The sequence below is a fragment of the Uloborus diversus genome, chromosome 5 (assembly GCF_026930045.1).
Source record: "Uloborus diversus isolate 005 chromosome 5, Udiv.v.3.1, whole genome shotgun sequence".
Lineage (NCBI taxonomy): Eukaryota > Metazoa > Arthropoda > Arachnida > Araneae > Uloboridae > Uloborus > Uloborus diversus.
Window position 1 is genome coordinate 152,277,963 of NC_072735.1, and position 23,150 is coordinate 152,301,112.

The window sequence follows — 23,150 nt, forward strand, 5'->3', positions numbered from 1 at the left end:
ACTGCAAAAAGAGAAAAAGTACAGGACAAACATGCACTTCAATCATTTTATTGTTTTAAGTGATATTATAAATATATGACAAGTATGAATCAATATAATGCCCCATTGAATACTGATGATTCTTAATACTTTTGCAATACAAAAATGAGTTATTCATAAACATTTACATATGTATTAATATTTTCAAATGTTAATCATTGAAATTTTAAAAATAGTTATGACAGAAAACTGTTCAAAAATTAGAGTACCACATGAAACAAAATTTCTAGAGAAAATCTCAAATCAAATAAGTCCCACCACTCTTTTTCTTAATGCATTTGTCTGAGAAATGACTCTTTCACTTACAAAGGGTTTCACTGGCGCTGTAAAAGGTATGTTAGTTTTTTCTGGTAAGCAAAGTTAGCAAGGCAACGGTAGGGACTTTTCACTTATTAAATCAGTGAAAGTAATCCATACTTAATGCATTCCTGAATTGTGCGTACCTCATTTGGAATGTTAATGTAGGGCAATTTTTTCAAAAAATTTGTGGAATGAGAAAGTGCTTTATGCATTATTAAAATTTTTGATTTTTTAAAAATATTCAACGAAACTATTTGGTTTTATAACTCATGGATGTAAAAGGAAATTACATTCAGTGAGCATTTTTTCAGTAAAAGTGCTTTCTGATTTTTTTCACGATTTGTTTTTAATAGTACAGAAATAGCTACCTTGGGAGCAGCCAAGTTAAAATTTAATGTGCATCATTCAGAATGTATCAGTCAAAATTAAAGAAATAGAAGACAAAATAAGGGTTTCTATGTATGTAAATTTACATTGATGCAAATTTCGAAATTATCTGTTTGCAGTTAGAGCAGTAAGTCAAGACACTGGTAATAACTAAAGATATAACTTACATATTTTAAACATGAATTTATGAACAAAGAGTTTTTACACTGGTTGACAGAACTGCTGAGAGGGGAGAGCAGCAGGGGCAACATTCCCAGGTCCAGCAACATGGGAAAAAACTGACAAGAGAACTTGGTTTATGAGAGGGTTGCATATCGGTATTTTAGCCCTGGTCTACTCTCTGCAATTCTGTTGGTTAATAATGGTCTTGAAAGAGGGAGAAAAAATAATTTTAAATGTTTCATTTTCCAGACCAGTCCAGTTGATTTAACAACCTCTTTAAAGCTACTGGTAAGCTCAGAATTTTATTTTTATCTGACAAAATTTTGTTCTGCTGCCTTATTAACCAGAGATTTCTCAGCCTTGCTCTAAAAAGGTAGATTAAAATCTTGGTTATTCTAACAATCATGATATGACATACAAGGAAAGGGGACAGATGAATAGGCTTGAAGAAGAAACATTAGTTACATAATATCATTCTTCAAAACTTGGAGCATTTTAGTCGCTTAGAAACTATTGTCCCTAGTTTTTAAATATAACAGAGTCCCAATAATCCAAGGTTCGGCAATCTGAAAGCCAGCTAATTAGAGTCAAGTAGATGTTTTGATAATTCAAGTTTTTTTTTTTTTTTGGTGTACTAAGTTTGTTTCTGATTCAAAGCCATGAAAGTCAGAGAATAAAATTAAGACACATTAAAAGTTGGACGAAGAAACAATACGCACATTAGATGCTAATACAAAACTGACCTAACAAACGAATGGCTATATATGTTATCTTACTATACTAGACAGCAGTAAGAACACTAATTGCAGTTTGTCCATCTACCATTATCAAAGAACTTAGATGCTCTTTTTCTCGCAAAACAATTTGAGAGACGTTTTCTTACTTTGGATGGCAAAATACTACGAATTTGTTCGCTTAATTCAAAGACTCTGGTTCCAACTGTTTCAAATTATTGAAGTTGCATTATATTTATTTCAAAAGTTTATTGACTAAGGCTTGCCTTGTCTAGTGGTCAGATAACTCTAACTGTGGATGGGATGGTTCTGGGTTCAAATCCCGGCTTGGACATGGATGTACTTTCTCCTGTCCTTGACCTTTTTTTGTATGAATGATCGCCTACCCTATAAATGAGTAGTGTGAAAAAGTCGTCGGTTGGAAAAGGGAAGCAGGGTACCCCCCAGAAAGTTTTGCACTGTTTTACAAAGCAATTTTAGTTGTCTCTTTTATTAAATGTTAAACTGTCTGTATATAGATGAAAAGATTGTGCTTGCATATAGTGTTGTACTTTGTCTCTCTCTCATTGATTTTGAGCATCGTAACAGTATTTTATGTTGAATAATGCCGCTTTTTAAATCGGAACAGTGTAAATTCGATTCTTTATGCGGGGTAACGGTGACACACAATCACGGAATGGTTTAAAACTGTGAGGGGTGTTTGCAAGTGCCTTGAATAATTGTGTATGCTTATCAAAAAGTTATATATACCTTTTTTCACTGCATGAAATAATGGCTTAAACAAGGGGTCTTAGAACGCATCTCTCGCATAAGTAAGACTCCACTGTTCATATATTTTTTGGTTAATATTTACAATAGATATTGCTCTTTTTAAAAATATATTTAACTGTAATATATATTAGTCTAGAATTAAATTGTATATAAATATATTTATTCATAGCATAAGGCAGTGGCATTCAAACTATGGGTTAGCTATCTAAAATAGAGTTGTGGATTTACTTCAGGATTAAATATAACTTTGGGGTTGAAATGTTGATTTTAAAAAAAAGTTTCAGTTTTTTTTTTTAAGTGACATTTCTACAGATACCAATATAATTTTAGAAAAATTACTTCAAGGAGATAGACAATAAATTAATACAGATGCTGAAAAGGTAGAATTAAAGGAGAAAATGGGAGAATTCATATTGGAAAAATTAATTACCAGAGACATAATCATATATTTAAATCCTTTTCTTCTTTTGGCGAGTTCAATTTTAAGCCCAGCAGTATTTATGCATCTTTGATTGGTTGTGTTTTCTGGTAAAACAAATATACATGCACATGGGGTTACGAAGTGAAAACAATTGGCATAAAGCATTGACTAAATTACATTTCTTTTGATAACTATTAACACATCAAGAATATTGAAATAGAATTGACAATAAACATAATTTAGAGTATTATAACAGAAATAATAGATTATTATAATAGAATTAACAATATATTCCTTCCCAGAGTGATTGATGTATCTCATAGCTTAACAATTAATAGATTCATTTGAACTTGAATAAAGAAATAAAATATTCAGAATTTATAATCAACTTGTGGATGATATTTCATTGTGAAATGAAATTATGATAATAATAATAAATTGCAGTTAGAGTTTCTCAATCAATATTGCTGAAGCTCCTCCACCTCCATTGCAAGCTGTAGCAATACCTTTTTCATGTGGTTTGAGATTATTTATCAACCGGCCTATAATACGTGCACCAGACATCCTAAAAATGGAAAAATAAAAGTAAGATTGTATTAGGGAAACGAAGCACATTTATGACATGGAAAAAAAAACATGGTTCAAAAAAACATATTTATTAGCCTTTACTACAGCAACTTCTCTTTTCACATGCAATATGAAAAGGTCTGAACAGAAATCCAAAGCGAAATCATACAAAAACCTTTAGCTATATTCTCACTTGAAGACCCTTTATTACAACAATGAGGCAAAGGTCATTCCTGATATTTTTTTGTTGAATATTTTCAAATGAGTTTTACAAGTTGAGGGTACTATTTACATTTGTGACAATGCAAGTATATAAAGAGTGAAGAATTAACTTCAATTGTCTGACCAAAGTCCACGAACATCAAATCTGCACAGGATTTTTTATATAAACAATGAAGCAAAGTCAAGACTCTTAAGAGTTGAGTACAAATACTTCAAGACAATAACATATTGAATCTTAAATATCTGTGTGAACTGTATTAATTTAAATTTTTGAGAATATATTTTTAGGTACTCTACACTAGTGTAATGATAAAAAAAAGTGTACATTTTTACTTCCTTGTACAAAGTACAGAAATCGATAAGTTCATAACTTCATTTTTTCCCCCATTCTACTTTAAATTTTCATTTTACTCACCTATGAATGAACATTGAGTAGTTTTTTCCGATTGTAGACTGAAAATATCCATTTTTGACCAGCCTTGAGTTATCATCAGTTTTTCATGACGTCTATGCATATATGTATTTTGCGGAACTCATAAATGTAATGCATTAGAGCAGTGGTGCCTAACCTTTTTTATCCGAGTACCGCACCTCATATTGAAATGTTTCGTGCGGGCCAGAATACATATAAAATTTTAAAATTGTTCTTCCTTGCTAGCCGTTATCTCCCCCTTTTCATTGAAATGTCCCGATAATTTTAAGCTCGCAAATTTGCATTGTTAAGCACTACAGTCCATCATTGATTATGATATTGATGATTTACACATGAGGAATTCACCATTTTCTCGTGGCACCCTAGTCTTTATCTAATATATTACACATATAAATTTTATGAGTACTTTGCAGCACTCTTCGCCTCTCTCTGTGGCACCCACTTTGGGCACCCCTGTTTTATACAATAAAGCTTTATCATGAGCCTTGAAGCAGCTGTGTCGTAAAATTTTACTCTTGGGTGTATCACTTAGTGAAGGAATTTTACGGGGTTTAATTATAGTGTTATATATATATATATAGCAATATATTCTAGAAAAATTTTACATCAAGATGCTTGCACAGTTTAAAACATCTCGCAAAATTAAATCGGTATTCAGATTAAAATAATAGTGAAGAACAATTTACATCTTACCCCAATGGATGACCTAAACTAACGGCACCACCATGAATGTTCACTTTCTCAGGGTCAAGTCCAAGCATTTTTATGTTAGCCAGAGTAACCACACTAAATGCTTCATTGACTTCAAACAAAGCTATGTCACTTTTCTTCAAATTTGCTTTTTCTAAAACCTTGGGATAAGAAAAAAGGTAAAAAATTAGCTGGGCTAGACCAGAAAATGACCCTAACGTCATATGAAAGACATACTTCTATTTTAAAAGCTGCTGGGCAGAACAATATTTTAAAAATAATCAGTTAAAATGGGGGGCAGAGTGGTTTTAGTAGACTATCATAACTGAATAGGTTCTTTCCTTATTCCACCTATGACCTTTAATACTGAATTTCAGACAATTGAGTCCCAAATCGAGAAAAAACTCCTGTTGGAGGGAAAGGGTATTCATAGGCTAATTGATTTTTCATGTTAATTTTCAGGGAAAACAATTATCAAACAACATGTATCTTAAAGCTCACTTTTTTTTTGCACTGAAAAAGCAGTTGCTGGTCATCTAAAAACACAATACTTAATATATTCTGAACACTGTGAATCATGATATTGTTCATCATTAATGAACAATATCATGATTCACAGTGTTCATCACTTCTACCCCTGCAATAACATTCAGTTTCCACAAAAAAATAAACATTTATCTGTTACAATATCTTAAAAAGAAATAACACAAAACATACCTTTGGAATTGCATAGGAAGGTGCAATAGGAAAGTCTTGGGGATCAGTTGCAGCATCAGCAAATGCTAGAAACATAAAGTTACTCAACAGAGTCTCACAAAATCAACACACATAAAAAGCTTATGCAGAAAAGGATTTTTCGCACAAGAATGTTTGAAGTATTTTGCTTTCTAAAAGAGTAAATTAGTGATATTAGCAAACAAAATTAAACTAATCAAATTACAATTATGACAAATTATTTTTTATGATTTAATAGCATTACCATTTGATTAAGTTAGGAGAGTCACAAAAAATCTGTCATTTAAAAGTTTTATGGCTTGAATTAAATTTCAGAAGTATAATCAATTTACCTATAACTTTGGCCAAAGGTTTAATATTTAACTTTTCAGCCATTGCTTTTGATGTTAATACACAGGCAGCAGCCCCATCACTTATGGAACTTGCATTTGCAGGAGTAACAACACCTGAGAAATAATTGTATACTTTTAATATTTCAACATACAAATTACAAATTTTAGTTGTTAATAATAATAAATAGAAGCAAATACAATTTTATAAATATTAAACTTTTTATCTACCTTCTTTTTCAAAAACAGGTTTCAGGGTAGGTAATTTTTCAAAGTTAACACGGCTGTATTCTTCATCAGTACTAACAACAATATCTGGTTTCCCTTTTTTACCGGGAATAGTTACTGGTGCTATCTCTTTTGATAAAATGCCAGCCTGAATACAAAAAAGGTACAAAAGTAAATTAATAACTCATTAATTCAAGTAACAAAACCATGATATTGTGTAAAAGCTCTTAAATTTAAAACACAGAAAAAGTTTTTTTTTTTTAAATCCATATTATTTTTTTCAATACATGAAGAAAATGATCACAAGCTGTAATTCTCTGCCTTCATTTTCATTATCAAGCAAAATAATTTCTGGGATATAAATAGATATGATTTATAAAACCGATACACACTCACATTAAGGATTTTTTTTCTGTATAGGATATTTGCTTAATAGCACATTTATTTACATTATAATTTCACATTTTGTTTAAAAAAAAAAAAAGAATATAAATCTGCACATATTGATATGCACAAAATTTCTATTATTCTTATTATACTTACTGATTTTTTTAAAAGGCTTTTTAAAAGGACTGTAACAAGCATACAATTAAAACTGGCTTATGATGCAGTGATCAACATTTACTTACTTTCAGTTTAATTGAAATGCATATTGTAGATCATCTAATAAAACTATGTGTACACAATTAAGGAGGAGTGCACTTTACAAAATAATACACTAGACCTCAAATAGCAGTTCTGAAATGCAAATTAACTAATCTTTGAATTTTATCATTCAAATTGATACTACATAACTTAAAATACCCAACTAATACTTTATGTAATACACATAACTAAATCAACTCAAAAGCAGTAAAAACAAGAATGGGGGGAGAGGACAATGAACTTGTGATAAAATTTTAGATGATCAGAAAAGTAATGAGAGTTCAAATTTATGATTACTTCAGCAGCTGCAATGGACCTTTTATAACTTGTAATGGCACAGTTATCAACATCTTCCCTTGAAAAGGCAAATTTCTTAGCAACTGCTTCAGCACAATTTCCCTATTGAAAGAAAAATAAACAATTCAGTCTTAAGTATGCAGGATAAATATTATGAGCACCATATAATGTAAATAGTTATCAAACTAAAGAGATTAGAAAAATCGAATCTTGCACCAGGAAAAAGAAATACACATTGTAAACAGTGTCAGCAAAATATTTACCATATGGTCATTTCCAAATGAATCAGTCAGTCCATCAAAAACAATGGCATCCTAAAAAATATTATTTTTCATAAACTTCCATGGTGTTTATAAATAAAGAAAATAAACAATGCAGTTTTCTTTGAAGTTCCTACACCAAATTTAAATTTTAAAAAAGCACACAAATAAAAATGGAGAATGTATAAAACATACAATAAAAAGTTTAATGCTGAGAAATTCTTTGTGCAATTTATTGCTCTGAGGGAAAGATAATTAATAAAAGTTAAGAGTGTTGCTTTAGGCTGAAAAATTACTTTAGGCTATCTGTTTGTATGTATTCACTGAGACGGCGCTGCCACATCCCTTGCGATCCCTCGCGACTGAACTTTGACCCTTCTGGGTCAGTTGGTTTTCTCCTCTGTGACGAGGAAGGTTTAGTTCTTGGCCGTAGAGACGGGATATGTATGGTACCCAAATGAATAAATAATATCCACATGTATCTAAGCTTAATTAAATAAATTAAAGACTTATGCTCTCCCAACTTCATTGCTTAGTGAAATTTTTTCAGTCTTTGATGACCTTAAAAGAAGGACAGAGGTAAGGGGATTGGGTGATCTCCCTTGAAAAATTTCCGTAACATAAGTTTTTGAAATGCAGCTTTGGTTAATATTTGAAGGTGATGGGAGTAGAGGGTACAGGGTAACTACTAAGTAATTTTAAATCATTAACTTGCAAACAGGGTATAATAATTTTTTGATCAACAATTTCGAGAAGCAGAATTTAAAAAACCCGATCACTGTCCTTATGAGCTTGACGACATTAAATATAATTATCAATAATCAGTAGGTTGTTGTTTGCTTGATACCCCTTCTATAGCTAATAGCAAGACTTTATCACAAGACTAAACCGCAAATCCCCCACAAGCATAATGGTGCACCCTCCTCAAATATTATGAATACAAAGCATCCCCTAGAACAAGAACCTCCCCCAAATGAGATCAAAACCCCACTCAAATCCCCCCCCCCATGAATTTCAATGGAAGTTTGCATCTTGGACCCCCTTTCTCCTCATGCTTTAGATGAAAACATAAAAATCATAATTGTTGGGCAACTCATTGAATTTACATTAAATGGAAGCGTCATACTGATTTGTTTGCTTTGCAAAACTTCAATTATACAGAACAAACACAACTTAATATTTCAACAACACAAATTCCAGTATATTTTTGAATATTTTAATTTAAAAGTCTCTGTAAGTAAAAAAAGTGTTTCAACAGATATGACATTGCAACGAGTAAAGTTCAAGCTTACTTTCAGATTGACACCACCGTATGGAGTTTCTCCTCGAGGTAAGTAGTAAGGTGCATTTGACATGCTTTCCATTCCACCAGCCACCACAACATCCTGTTCCAGAAAAAAGAAAATACAAAATAAACATTAACTTTCTTTGTTACTGTAATAAATAAATAAATGTCTTTGTGCGAAAAATGAAAGGAAAAACGGCATAAATGCAGAAGTTTGCAGACATGTGTTTTGGGTTTAAGAGTGTTAACATGTGTTTGGGTTAACTCCCCCTTCCCCTATCCCTCTTTTATGTTAGCTCGCTCATTAGAAAACATCTGACAAAAACAATGAGGTAGAGTAATAAATAGTTTAGATTGTACAGGGCGATCCCAATCACTGATCTTGGGCCAAACTGCTCCAAAAGACCTCCAAATGGACTTTTCTGCGCCAAAACCGGACAAACTTGCACCAAAAAAGCAATTTTGCATTCAATGTTGCAGTTCCTTCGGTATACTTCGCCGTTTTTGAACAATATCATCAAGTTTATACATTTGGAGCTTGTTTTTACGATTTTTTGACTTGGTCCCGATTTTTTTGTGCATTTCAAAATCCGATTGCATTTGCTTTTGAAAAACTCGATCGTTTTAATTTTCTATGTGATTATGCTCCTTTGACTTAAAAATTTTGTTCTGATCATTATTTTCAGCTTTCTTATCTTTTGTTTTCAGAATATGAGGACTTGTAAGTACATCTTCTTGTCACGCCCACTCGAAAATATCAATCCAGTTGCATCCAAATTGATTTAAGCAAAAGCCATCTGTAAAAATCAATATTATTCATCAATTTTTAATTTTGCGTTTCTTTCTGTTTTAGGACAGAAAATTGATTTTTAATTTTGATTGGTGACACTTGATAGCAAAAATTGGGAATTCTAATGCTCTGGTAATGAATATGCAAACATTTCAAGTTACTCAGATTCAGGCACTTTCTCCATATTCTTAGTCTGTCTCAAAATTTTTATTTATTTATTTATTTTTTTCTTTACTCAGATTTTTCATATTTTTTTCACGTGTATTTTAAAATTGCTTTTCTTATGATACCATTTCGCAAAATCATTTTTTTCCATCGTAATTTCATTATTAATTTTGTGATTAAATATCAAACAGTTAAAAATAAAAAGTATTAATGTTGCCTTTGCTTGATCTTCAAATTTGTTAATCAAGTAGTTTAGTATATAAACATATATGCCAAAATAATAATAATAATAATAACAGTAATAAGGTCCAAACATAAGTAAATAACTTACACATACCAAAAGAAAGAAACATATTAATTAATATTTCTTTAAACTCACTTGTAACTTGTTGAAGTAAAGTTTTTAAATTTAACCACTTTTCTGCTTTTTCTTCTTTTTTTTTTTAATTTTTTTGAATACATTTTTGAGTTACATGTATATATATATATATATATCCTACTTCGTTTACATGTATATATGAACATAAAAGCAAACAAATTTTAAAAATAGGTATCAAAGCATTGTAATTTAAATGTGTACTAAAGCAGTGATGTTTAAGTCACAGATGTTTCTGTGTGTGAAATATATCAGGGCTCGAAAATTATATTGTCTGACGTGCCCAGGGCATGTAAAAATTCTGATCAGTAATGAATCTTTTACCCTTACATGCCCGGCTGGGCATGCAATTATTATAACTTTTTAATTAAGTATTGGTAATTTTAATGACGACTTATTATGTACTATTTATTTAAACTTTTTTTATGTTTCATATTGAAGTAATTCTTGATTCTGATACAAAACTTTTAAATTAGTTTTTTGTCTGATTAATGCTGTATGACAAATTCAAATATTTTTGTTATAATACAATAAAAAACTGAGCACGTAAAAATTTTATTTGTGTATGTATTTTTTAGACAAACATGCTCAGCGGAGCATGTCAAATTTTAAAGATTTTCCCAGTTCTGAAATATACATAGGAGTCATTCCATTTCAAATCAGGCAGGCAGGTATGAAAAGTGTCATATGACCATCGCCGATTTTTTTGAAAAAAATACAGTAGTTACAACTAAGGGACATATGAAATATCCCAAAAGGATTTTGCAAGAAAATTTTTTTTCTTCAGTTACAGCATATTAAAATTCTGCACAAAATTCGCCATTTTGGAAAAAACCGACAAAACACTCCATTTCAAATGGACATTATTTCAAAAGTATTTAACCTATTTGAATAATTCTTTTTTCTAAAAATAAATAAGGACCCATATAGCCTATAGACATCGTTTTTGAAAGTTTAGTTAGGTCTTTTGATAAAGAAAAAAAATCATTTTTGTCGCGAAAAAAACTGCATTTTTACCAGTTTTATGATTTTTTTTCTCCATGAAAAAAAGTTTTTTTTACTAAACGGAGAAGGCAGTTTAAAGCCCTTATATGATAGTTTCATAACATATTTTATTATGATCCATAGATGCATACAGCCTCGGAAATAAAACTTGAAATTTTGAAAATTTTCAAAAATTAGCGATTTTTGAAGTGATTTTACTCAAAAAACCCATTTTTTAAAAATCTAAAAATTGGCTCACTTGAACCCCATATAATGCTTAACAAGTGGGTAGACACCGCATTCCGTATTTTTTCCCATAAAATGTTTTATGATTTTTTGAAAGTGACCTTATCGCCCATGCATGCATGTAAAATAAAAATGTCTAATAATTTCAGTAACTAAAATTCTGGTTATATTAATGCCTAATAACTACAATAAATGTGCCCTTTATCAGGAACAACTAAAATCTTACTAACTTTTAATAATATATCAGTAACAAACCGCTGTTGATGACCTAATCAATTCGTCTTTTTGTAAGACTCTGTGTGTAGCCTTCAGATAGAAGAGCCTTTGGTGATTATATTAATGACTAATAGCTACGATAATGATGTACTTTATCAGTAACAGTAAAAATCTATTTTTTTTTTTATAAATATTACTTTATTTTGTCTCCAAAGCTATGGATTCACCGTTACTTTCATATGCAGCAACGAATCATATTTTTTCTCTTTCAATTCTCTTTCTCTTCAACTCAATTAGGCGACAGGGGAAACCATCAAAGGGAAGAACAATACAATGCATTTAAAACGATTAATTTTAATTTCGTACTTTGGTTTGACATTGGCGAATGTTGTCACATAATTTTTGGATCCTACCTAGTATGATTACTTTTATACGTAAGAATATGTATAATAAATTCATACCGCAAAACTCACTTGTAGTTTAAGAATTTAAAAAGCCCACTGTTTAATGAGAGAAATAATTAATTGAACATGGTTGTAAGTTGAGGTAACCAAACAGATCTCACCAAAGGTAGCTATTATAGCCAGGGATCCAATTTCTAACAAAAGAAGGTCAGGATCCCTATAGTCTTCAGAACTTATTTTAATGCTTAAGTGGCCTGAATTCGGTCAAAAATACAAAAATTTGAATGAAACAAATAAGGAAGAATGGGATCTCAGCTCCCATAACAATTAGGTTCTGATCAGCAGAAAAATATATTCATATAACGAAGTACAAAAAGACGAATTGACTGGGTCATCAGAAGCGGTTTGATACTGCTACATTATTAAAAGTCAGTAAAATTTTATTTGTTGCTGATAAAGTGCACCATTATTGCAGCTATTAGGCATTAATTTCATCAGATTTTCAGTGACTGAAATTATTAGAAATTTTTATTTTACATGCATGCCATGGGCGATAAGGTCACTTTCAAAAAATCATAAAACATTTTATGGGAAAAAATACGGGATGCGGTGTCTACCCACTTGTTAAGCATTATATGGGGTTCAAATGAGCCAATTTTTAGATTTTTAAAAAATGGGTTTTTTTGAGTAAAATCACTTCAAAAATCGCTAATTTTTGAAATTTTTTAAAATTTTAAATTTTATTTCCGAGGCTGTATGCATCCAAGGATTATAATAAAATATGTTATGAAACTATCATATAAGGGCTTTAGACTGCCATCTCCGTTTAGTAAAAAAAACTTTTTTTTCATGGAGAAAAAAAATCACAAAATCGGTAAAAATGCAGTTTTTTCGCCGCAAAAATGATTTTTTTTTCTTTATCAAAAGACCTAACTAAACTTTCAAAAACGATGTCTATAGGCTATATGGGTCCTTATTTATTTTTAGAAAAAAGAATTATTCAAATAGGTTAAATACTTTTGAAATAGTGTCCATTTCAAATGGAGTGTTTTGCCGGTTTTTTCCAAAATGGCGGATTTTGTGCAGAACTTTAATAGGCTATAACTGAAGAAAAAAATTTTTTCTTGCAAAATCCTTTTGGGATATTTCATATGTCCCTTAGTTGTAACTACTGTAATTTTTTCAAAAAAATCGGTGATGGTCATGTGACAGACCCTGCCTGATCTGAAATGGAATGGCTCGCTTCAAATTGATGCAAAATTTAAATTTTTGTTGCTGCAAGCTACTCCAAATTTGCGATTTTACTGCTCCAGGCTACTCCAAAATTGCAATTTTACTGTTCTATGCTGCTCCAAATTCACTGTTTACTGCTCCAAGCTGCTCCAAACTCACCATTTTCCTGCTCCCAAGATTGCTTTAAAAGCGAGTTTTGGTCGGCACATCCCTGATTATACAAGTGAAAGATTAACCAAACAACCAAAGAGAAAACCATTAAAGAACCAAGTGGAATGCAAACCATGTTTAGAAGCTTTGTCACTAGTATGAAAAGGAAACATGCAAGAACTAAGACTGGCAGAAAGACAAAGCCAATAAAGCTTAAAAGACAATTTCAATAATTGTTTTGAATTATAATACTTAATAACACACACAGGACAGGCTGCAAAAGCCTACAATACCTATTCGGTATTCACAAAAAGTTATGTGTTTGATATTTTTACTTTCCTATTATCCTAGTTTAAAGTTTAAATCTAATTGCAATAAGTTATCTTTGTCATTGTGGAAATTAGAGTCATTCCAAAACGTGTGTCTTTGATGGCAGTTTCAATATTCATGGTGAACATAGAAGAGTCAAGATATCTCTGTTGTCTGATCCAGTTTTTCAAACTACTGAGGAAGCAATATATGCAAACCACTGGCCATGCACATAGAAATCCCTATTTGTTTCTTTTACTTGAAGGAATATTTTGCAGAAAACTTGCATGAGGATAGCAAGATAAATATGAAGTTAAAATATAGTTTCCCCAACAGACAGCAGACCTTTACTACTGTGGAACATAAAAGCTTATACTTTCCCTAAACAAATGCTACGACACTGAGGACACTTTTAGAAAAAAAATGCATTAGGCCCAGCTCCTGGGATAGGCGACCTGGGCTACTGTCTAGGGTGGCAAATTTCATGCTAGCAAAATATAAAAAGACAAAATAGAAATGAAAAACTCAAAATTGTTTCTTAGTTTTTTTCCTTTGTAGCTCAAATTGCAGCAATATGTGAGAGTATGCTAGATGATTTTAAAAGTATATCTATATAATATATTATATTATTAAGACAAGGGGGCGTCACTTGTCAATATTGCCTAGAGCGGCAAAACTACTAGAGCCGATCCTGAACGTACGAATACCAATACATGCTATGCAGTGAAAATTCTGTTGACGAAAAGAACTTTGAGTGCGAGCCACTGCAGCTTTACTTTCGAAGCATGGCACAAATAAATTATACAGTAAAATCCCTCTAATGCAGACACTAACGGGACAAAATAGTTTGTCCGCAGGACGGTGTTTAATAATATTATTTGCATTGGAACTGGGGAATTAAAAATTGTCTGCATAAGAGGGGTGTTTGCCTTTAAGGGGTGTCCATTAGGAGGGGTTTTACTGTATTAGGAACAATATAAAAACATCAGGCTTGGATCTGCGTACCCTCAGTGCAAGGGGCCCTTGTCATTGAAGGGCAGAAATTGCGGTTAAAAAAAAAAAGTAAAAAACTAGCACAAAGAATTTTGACGTCGCAAATATACACAGCTGGGCTCTGGGGAGAGGCGCTACAGATTTTGTTGCAGGGCCCCCAAAATTTATAGATCTTGGCCTGGAAAACATAATGACTTTTAATAATTTGTTTCAAATGATGACGAAACATGTGTCACGGTATATTTAAATGCTATTTATTGCAAAAAATAACAAATATACAAGTTATTGCAATAATTCAGTCCAGATTCTTTTGAATGTATTTATTAGCTAATATAAAATTTATAATAAACTGTCAATCTTTGTTCAAATTTTATACGATATAGAGTTATGCATCAGTTTGTGTACCTTATAAAAATAAACAGGAAAAATGATAAAATAACCTGAAGTCCAAGAATAATGCTCTGTGCTCCAAACAAGACTGCCTTTATACCAGATGCACAGACCTTATTTACAGTAGTACAAGGAGTTGTGATAGCAAGACCTAAAATAAATAATCCTTTATTGTTATGAATACATACATAGACAGAGTGAGAGCTGTTATATTAAATTACATCATTTCAGTTTAGAATAAATCAGTGAATTAAAAATATATATTGCAGAAGCTAAAATTAATACAAGCAATTTAAAATCTGTCAAATATTAGTAGGTAGACAATGACTAAAAAAAAATCATGGATTTGAGTGGTAAACACAAAAATTAAAGCATTTGCAGACATAAAATCATTTGAAAACTTTAAAGGTAAAAATTACCAGCATTAATAGCTGCCTGCCTGGCTGGGCACTGACCAACTCCAGCTTGTAGTACACAGCCCATAAAAACTTCTTGAACAGCATCACTTGGAATTCCTATTGCAACAGAAAATAATTGTTTCAATACTTACATTCATGCAAAGTTTTTGATAATTGAATTTAAATAAGAAAGTAAGAAATGCATAATTCAATGTATGAAAAAAAGAAAAAAAAAGCTGGTATTTTGATAGCTTAGTTTCCATAAAAAGAAAAACTTATTGTACAGGCAAAATAAAATATTTTTTTGCTAAATAAAGCAAACTTAAAAGCATAGTTCACATTTTCTGCTTTACTAAAATAGGTTTTGTTTTCCAATTATTAGAGTTATTATAAATGTACCTCCTGCAAATGAATACCTCCTCTTACATCGGGGATGCCCATCTAGGGAGGCATAGTCGTGACATAGACTGAGTCATTGTAATTTTTAGGGGTGGGGGAGTGTTTTAAGGCGTATTTTTCTCTTCTGGAGGGTTTCGAATTTTGGGGAGGGTGCCCTTGCTCTTGGGGTGGTTACGCACCCCTACTTATACGGTCAATTTTTAATTCTTAAACCCCAGAGTTTTTACTATATTAAAAAATTCTCTCTCACGGACACTCTCATACATGAATGCAAATGCAGTGAAATCGCATTACAGCAAATACTGATACAACAAACTAAATTTTCAGTCCGGATTTAATTTTCATTACACTTCTTGAGCTCCTTCACAGCAAAATTCTCGTTACAACCGGTGCTGTGATGGGGGGAGGGGGATATTTGGGGAGACTTGCTAAAAAAAAAAAACTGGTTTGAAACCAATTTACATTAGCATTATTTTCGCAATACAAACCAAATATTTTGAGGGGCAGCCTTATACTTTTTCTAAATAACAGAAACTTATTCTTCTGAATATGATTTGGAAGAATGTCTGAAGAATATCTTTAAGAATGTACAAATAATTGATACAGATTTTGAAAGCAGTTTACAGATTTAGTTCAAGAACTGTCTTACAATAATATGCTACAAGACGAACTGTAGTATAACAATAGTAAAACAAGTAAATAAATTTAAAAATATGGAAAATTTGAAGGTAGCTTATTTTTTTTAAATACATAATTTAATGAAAAGATTAACCGTTATTTTGAGGGTTTTTTTTACTAAAGCAAACTGTTTTACATTTATCCATCACAAGTTTATGACTGTTCAGTTTGTTTATTTATATTAACTGTTCAACATTGTCCAATGCAATCATTAAATAAAGGTGGTTATAGTTAAGAAAATAAACTTTTTTTAACATTCTTTAACTGCACTCCCCCCCCCCCCCATAATATGTGTAATATTAATTAGTATTTACAACAAAATTATTTTTCTAATTAAAAATACCAAAAAAAAAAAGATTGTTTTGAAAGACTTACAAATGAAAACATATTGCACTGAAACCGAAATTATGGAAGAATTGAAAAGCATAATTATAGATGAGAGGTTGGATATTATTGGAGTTACCGAGACATGGGCTACCGAAAGTGATGATGATTTATTATCTATTGCTGGGTATAATTTGTTTAGACAAGATAGGGTAGGTAAAAGAGGTGGTGGGGTTTTATTTTATGTCAGAGACACTTTAACTTTCAATGAATTGGTAATTAATGATAAACCTAATGAGATTGATATGATTTGGCTGGAGTTGATGAGCAATAAGGGAAATAAACTACGTTTAGGGAACATTTATAAGCCACCCAACTTAAGCCAGGGTCAAGATGAACAGATGTTTAGTATTATTAGTGACATTTCAAGCAAGGGGTCAGTCATTATAATGGGAGATTTTAATTTTCCAGGAATTGATTGGAATAATTTTTACCATAGTAATAGCAGAGAAGAGGAATTTTTGAAAGTAATTGGTGACTGTGTTTTAGATCAAATTGTCACTCAGGGTACTCAACAGGACGTGATTTTGGATTTAGTTTTCTGTGATATGGAAGGTTCTGTTCAGGGGTTATGTGTAGGGGAACACATTGGAGACAGTGACCACAACAGTATTAGGTTTGGGATTAAATTTGATACGCACAAAGTAGAGAATTTTAGGTTTGTGCCCAATTTCAGAAATACTGATTTTGTGGCACTTAGGCAGAGCTTGAAAGCAGTTTTTTCTTCTGGATTGGACAATAGCGATGTGAATCTTCAGTGGGCAGAGTTTAAGGAAAAGCTAGCAAAAACAGTCGGGGATCATGTTTCTTTTAGGAGAAAGGGTGTCAACACTAAAATTTGGCCAATGTGGTTCTCCAGGGAAACTAAAGACGCTCTAAATTACAAGCAAGCTGCTTTTCATAGGTTTAGAGAAACTGGTCACAGTGCAGATAGGCTCCAATATTGTAAGGCAAGGCGTAAATTTAAGTGATTGGTACGGATTCAGAAAAGAGAGTTGGAGCAAAGACTAGCAGATAACATAAACAGGAATCCCAAGAGGTCAAGAGGTTTTTTGCATATGCTAATTTGGGGAAAGTTTGAAATAGTCATATTGGGCCACTGGTTGATTATCACGGAATATCACTATCGTCCTGAATTAAAAAATTCAGGACGATAGTGATATTGCTAATGTTCTTAATAACTTTTTTTCGAGTGTTTTTAACGATAACTGTATCTCAACAGTTGACACCAACAAGACACAAGCTTGAGGACTTTGTATTTTCCAGGGATGACGTTTTACTTCATTTGAAAAAAATTAAAGAGACTAAGGCTCCGGGACCTGATAATATTTATCCAAAAATTTTAGTTGAATGTGCGGAGGAATTAGCAGATGTAATCGTAAATATTTTCAACGCTTCTTATAACTCGGGGACAGTGCCAAAGGACTGGAAGCTGGCTAACATTACACTGCTCTTCAAGAAAGGGTCTAAAGAGAGTGCGGGAAATTATAGACCTGTGAGTCTAACTTCGGTGGTTTGTAAAATTTTTGAAACATTGATAAAAATTAAGATAGTAAATTTTCTAGAGACTAATAATCTATTGACTAGTTTTCAGTACGGTTTCAGGAAAGGCAAAAATCTTGTGCAACTAATTTATTACATTTCTATGACAAAGTTACCATGGCTTTGGACAATAAGAAGCCGGTAGATGTTGTTTACATTGATTTTCAAAAAGCTTTCGATAAGGTACTGCATGTTGCTCTACTTAGCAAATTAGCTGATATAGGAATAGGAGGGAAAACTTTCATTTGGGTAAAAAACTGGCTGACCGGAAGGAAACAAAGGGTAGTTGTAAGGGGAAATTATTCTAATTGGAGTGAGGTTTTAAGCGGGGTTCCTCATGGATCAGTGTTAGGGCCTGTTTTGTTCATTGTTTTTATGAACGATATTCACAAAAATATTTCTGAGAACATGAATTGTTTTGCTGATGATGTCAAAGTTATGGGGACTGTAGATAATGAAGAACAAGCAAAACAGCTGCAAGAGGATCTTGATCATATTACGGAGTGGGCCGATAAATGGGGTATGGCTGTTAATGTTGGGAAATGTCAAGTGATACATTTAGGGCATGGAAATAAGTGTACAAGTTATTATTTGCAAGGTTCAGTCATTAGTCAGGCAGACAAAGTTACTGATCTGGGGGTCTTAATGAGTCAGGATTTAAAGTTTAGCCAACAGTGCAGCATTGCTAGTAACAAGGCCAATAAGATGCTTGGGTTTATCAATAGATCTATTTCAAACAAATCTAAAGAAGTTCTTCTGCCCTTATATAGAAGTTTGGTAAGACCTCATTTGGAGTATGCTGTTCAGTTTTGTTCTCCTTATCTTAAGAAAGACATTAATGTATTGGAAAGGGTTCAAAGCTACAAGGCTAATAAATGGACTTTCTCACTTAGACTATGATTCCAGGCTTAGAAGGTTAAAAATGTACAGTCTTGAGCAAAGAAGAGACCGAGGGGACATGATTCAGTTGTTTAAATTTATTAAAATGAAAGATGTTACGGGGCTGAAGTTTAGCACTGAAAACAGGACAAGGGGTCATTGTTTTAAGGTATTTAAATCTCAGGCTAACATGGATATTAGGAAAATTTTTTATTATAGCAGGGTAGTGGAACCTTGGAACAGTTTACCGGAAGAGATGGTCATGAGCAAGGGAGTAGATAGTTTTAAGAGGGCCATTGATCTTCACTGTGGATTGTAAATTGACTAGGACCAGTCTAGCTGGGCACAGAGCCTGTTGCTGGTTGTCACTTTTGTATTTGTATTTGAAACAATTACTTAAAAGTTCAAATTAGTGTAGTTTATGTGTAATTTCTACTTTAAATTTCTTTATATAGATCATAGTATTGTGTTTAATAAATATATAACCCGATGAAATAATGTTGATTATTTTTATACCAAAAAAAAAAGTACAAAACATTTTGCTTGGATATTTTAAAAATAAACTGATCAGTTTTATTTTATAAACAACTCAAGTTTAAAAGCTAGCATTTGATCTTTAATAATACCTTTCTAACCATTATCGTAAAAATTTTGTGGCAAAACATACCTTTTTCCCTTAAATGTTAGTAAATTCATTAGTATTCTACTTTTGAAACAATGGAATAATAAATAAATAGAAGTGAGATATTTTTGGAAATAATACTAAAAGCTCTCTAAAGGAAATAGAAGATCATACAAATAAGCTTTCTAATAAGAAACTAAAGAAAGAAAAAAACTCTGATACTCTGGTACAAGTTGTTTCGTCATTGGTCTGATAGGTAAATTCATTTTCGTTTTTAAATAAATGAATGAAATAAAATTTTATACCTGCTCGTTTTACTGCTTCCTTAATAGCAATGGAGCCAAGTTGATGTGCAGACAATGGAGATAAAGCACCTCGAAATGATCCCACAGGGGTTCTTGCAGCAGAAACAATTACACATTCCTATTGAATCATGCAATATTGTTCATGCATCAAATTTAGCTTTTCATTAGGTAATGCAATTATAACATTTTATACAAGCTATAAATGTAAGTTCAACATACTGCCTTTGTAAAAATCAAAAAAGTTCTACTTATGCTTAAGATCATTGAGATCATTTGATAATCAATCTCATTATTTAAAGATTTTTTTTTTTTTTAATATATACAAGAGAGAACAACCGTGAGAAGTTAGTTGAATATTCAAAATTATGAAAGCATTGAAAAAGATAATCATTTACAGCCAAAATAGTTTCTTGTATGATTCAAATTCAAACAAATATCGATAATGTAGTTGGAATTTGTTAACTGAAATTTTTTGATGATTTAAATTTGAAAATTCACAGAAAAAGTAAAGCAATATCATTATTTTACCTACATTTAAAATCATTACAGAAACCGGTAATTTCAATTTTGATTTAAAATCAATTAGCAAGAAATAAGTTTATTTAAAACAACTTTTCCGTCATAGCTTGAGAAAGAAATTTAAAAAAAATAAAGTGTTCAGTCTGTTTTCAAAAAAGAGGTTTTAGAATTTCCATGGTTAATAGAAGTTATTAAATTACTTAACCCTCTCCCACGAACATGCTTGTAACTTAAAACAATTTTTGTTTGAGAGCTAAATATCTAATTTAGTTAAAATGAAGCGGGGGGGGGGGGGGGGGGGGGGGGGAAGAAAACAAATGAAAAACACTCACTTTAATTGACATTCTAGCAGCTTGGGGAAAATCTGAAACAGTTTTATTATTATATAGTCACTATAGATGAATAAATATGCAAAAATAATGATCAAATACAGTCGTTAAAAATGCTAATAATCAAAAGGATTTGAATAGGTCTTAATGCTACTTTGAGATATTTTCTATACCATTATCTACAACTGCATATTAAGAATTTTGTATTCTTTTTCTTTCATTTGTAAAATCATTTTCTGTGCATGAAGAAGATGTTTTTAAAATTAAAAAGTATGAGTTTTACAACCACCTTACAAAAATTTTACTTAATTCGACCACTTTTATCTCTTTTATTTTTAGCGTCCTCACGTCCAGAAATTTTTTCAAGTTGTCTCACACATAGTATAAATTTCTCGTAGTTTTTGTAAGTTGGCTTGTTTCTTACCATGAAAAAGTAAAATATTCCATTTTTATGATTTTTTACCGGTCATGATTCCCACTAATTAGGGTGGGTATTTGCTTAGATCTGCCGGTGCAAAATGAATTGATACTTCAAAATTTGAACAAGCACTAAAACAACGTTGTTTTAATCCGTCACTTGAAATGTAAACAAAAGGTTTATGACACTTGACAGAAAAAAGAAAAAAACATAAAACTTTTACTGTTGATTTATCTGCAATCGAAACTAAAATTGAACTTACTTTTACCTTAGGCAGTGCGTACAAAAAATGTAGAGCCACGTTGCTTTAGCGCACGTTTGATAATTGATACATTTTCGTTAGAAAGGTTGTTATCGAAACCAGTCCAGACAAGGTCGTCTGCCAAGACGATTCAAATGTTTGGTCTTCTTCAAAGTCAAGGCCACTGATCCATATATAACTGGGTGGAGTGCTAATTAAGTCTGAAGATCGACATGAAAACTTCACGATGCACACTAATTGGATATAGGGACTCTAATTGAAACATCTATTTATTAAAAGAAGCATGATACACATTTGGAGAAAAATCAACCTTTTGGAGGAAGAACATTTTCACTGAATTTATTCGCTGAAGAAGTTTTATACTAAATTTCGTTGGCCACCATAAGAAACTTAAAAATAAATGCTATTAATAATAAAAAAAAAAATCAGCACACGTCATCCACGTCATCTAGTCATGCCAGCCTAGTCGGAAACCATGGAGTCTATGGGCATTGTTTAAGGGGGCGGGGGGGGGGGGGGGGATCAGGCGGTCATATGCTGCGTCTTTCACTTGAAGCTAAAATATTATTGTGCTACTTGTCACGAGATGGCGCTACTTGTGCTGCCATTTGATTTTGGCTATTTTTTCAAAGCGTCCAAGTTTGAAAGTTTTATTTGTTTTTGACAGGCCGGGCCCGACTATTAGTTTTGGAGATACTGGGCACGAACTTTATTCGGCGTCACCCCCTCTCCATAGCTTATGCTGTATAATGAAGTAATAAAGTATTTTGATATTTGAAATACACCGCCAGCTCAGTCATTTCCAGCCGAGGACTGCAGTTTCGTGCTTATTAGCACTCATCAGCCCGGCATAGGAAAGTGACTGAGCTGGAGATGAAAAACCTCTTTTCCATCTCCAGCCATGGAGAGGTTTTCCATCTCCAGCTCAGTCACTTTCCTATGCCGGGCTGATGAGTGCTAATAAGCACGAAACTGCAGTCCTCGGCTGGAAATGACTGAGCTGGCGGTGTATTTCACGTATTTCTGCTTTAGCCCTGGCTAATGGGCGGTAATTTACTGAATATTTTGATATTTGCTTAACACGCTAGGAAAAATGTGGCAAACTAGTACTATTTATTGTGCACATAGATGCAGGTCTCGCTGCAAAGTATCTGAGCACTTGCGTGTAAAGCTGAATACCTCGCTCCTCCCCTCCCGCGCATAAAATGGATGGCACACCAAAAACGTTAGGAGTCAAAGGAGATATGGGTGCCAGGCGGTTCTAATTGTTTCCACCCGGAAATTTTTCGAAATCGTAGTTCTGAAAATGAATACAATATTTTACAGTGATTCAGAAGAAGGTGAGGTTATCGGGGCTCTTAGGGGTATTTTTTTCCCGGAATTATAAAGCCCTAAAAATACAGTTGAAGAAGAACCTTGTTAAAATAAGGGGGAAAGAAGGTAGGAGGTTCGAGGGCCCTCCCACATGGAAATTTTCCAAAATCAGTCTTAAAAAAACCATGATCGTAATTTGTAAACTAATTTTCTTTCAACGTTTGTGAAGATGGAAAGGGTTCAGGGACGTTTCCTGGTGCAGGGGAGTTTTCCTGAAACTGACGTTCCTATAAATAAATAAATAAATGAATAAATCAAATAAAAAAGAAATTTCAGACGA

At 32.2% G+C, this 23,150-nt stretch overlaps 1 protein-coding gene across 2 annotated transcripts; it reads right to left on the bottom strand.

Annotated features, from left to right (window-relative positions):
• Nucleotides 1–32: 32 nt before the first annotated feature.
• Nucleotides 33–21,631, bottom strand: LOC129221871 (acetyl-CoA acetyltransferase A, mitochondrial-like). 2 transcript variants are annotated; one of them, XM_054856233.1, is made up of 13 exons: nucleotides 21,497–21,631; nucleotides 20,820–20,851; nucleotides 19,969–20,086; nucleotides 15,181–15,276; nucleotides 14,812–14,912; nucleotides 8,513–8,605; nucleotides 7,224–7,274; nucleotides 6,961–7,062; nucleotides 6,022–6,166; nucleotides 5,794–5,907; nucleotides 5,444–5,508; nucleotides 4,730–4,887; nucleotides 33–3,379 (listed from the first exon to the last, which is right to left on the bottom strand). In XM_054856233.1, exons 2-13 carry the CDS (start codon nucleotides 20,829–20,831, stop codon nucleotides 3,259–3,261), a joined length of 1,176 nt encoding a protein of 391 aa, XP_054712208.1. In that variant the 5' UTR covers nucleotides 20,832–20,851; nucleotides 21,497–21,631; the 3' UTR covers nucleotides 33–3,258. The 2 variants fall into 2 exon arrangements, with proteins under 2 accessions (XP_054712208.1, XP_054712209.1); XM_054856234.1 differs by having other exon boundaries at nucleotides 21,503–21,586.
• Nucleotides 21,632–23,150: the final 1,519 nt, after the last annotated feature.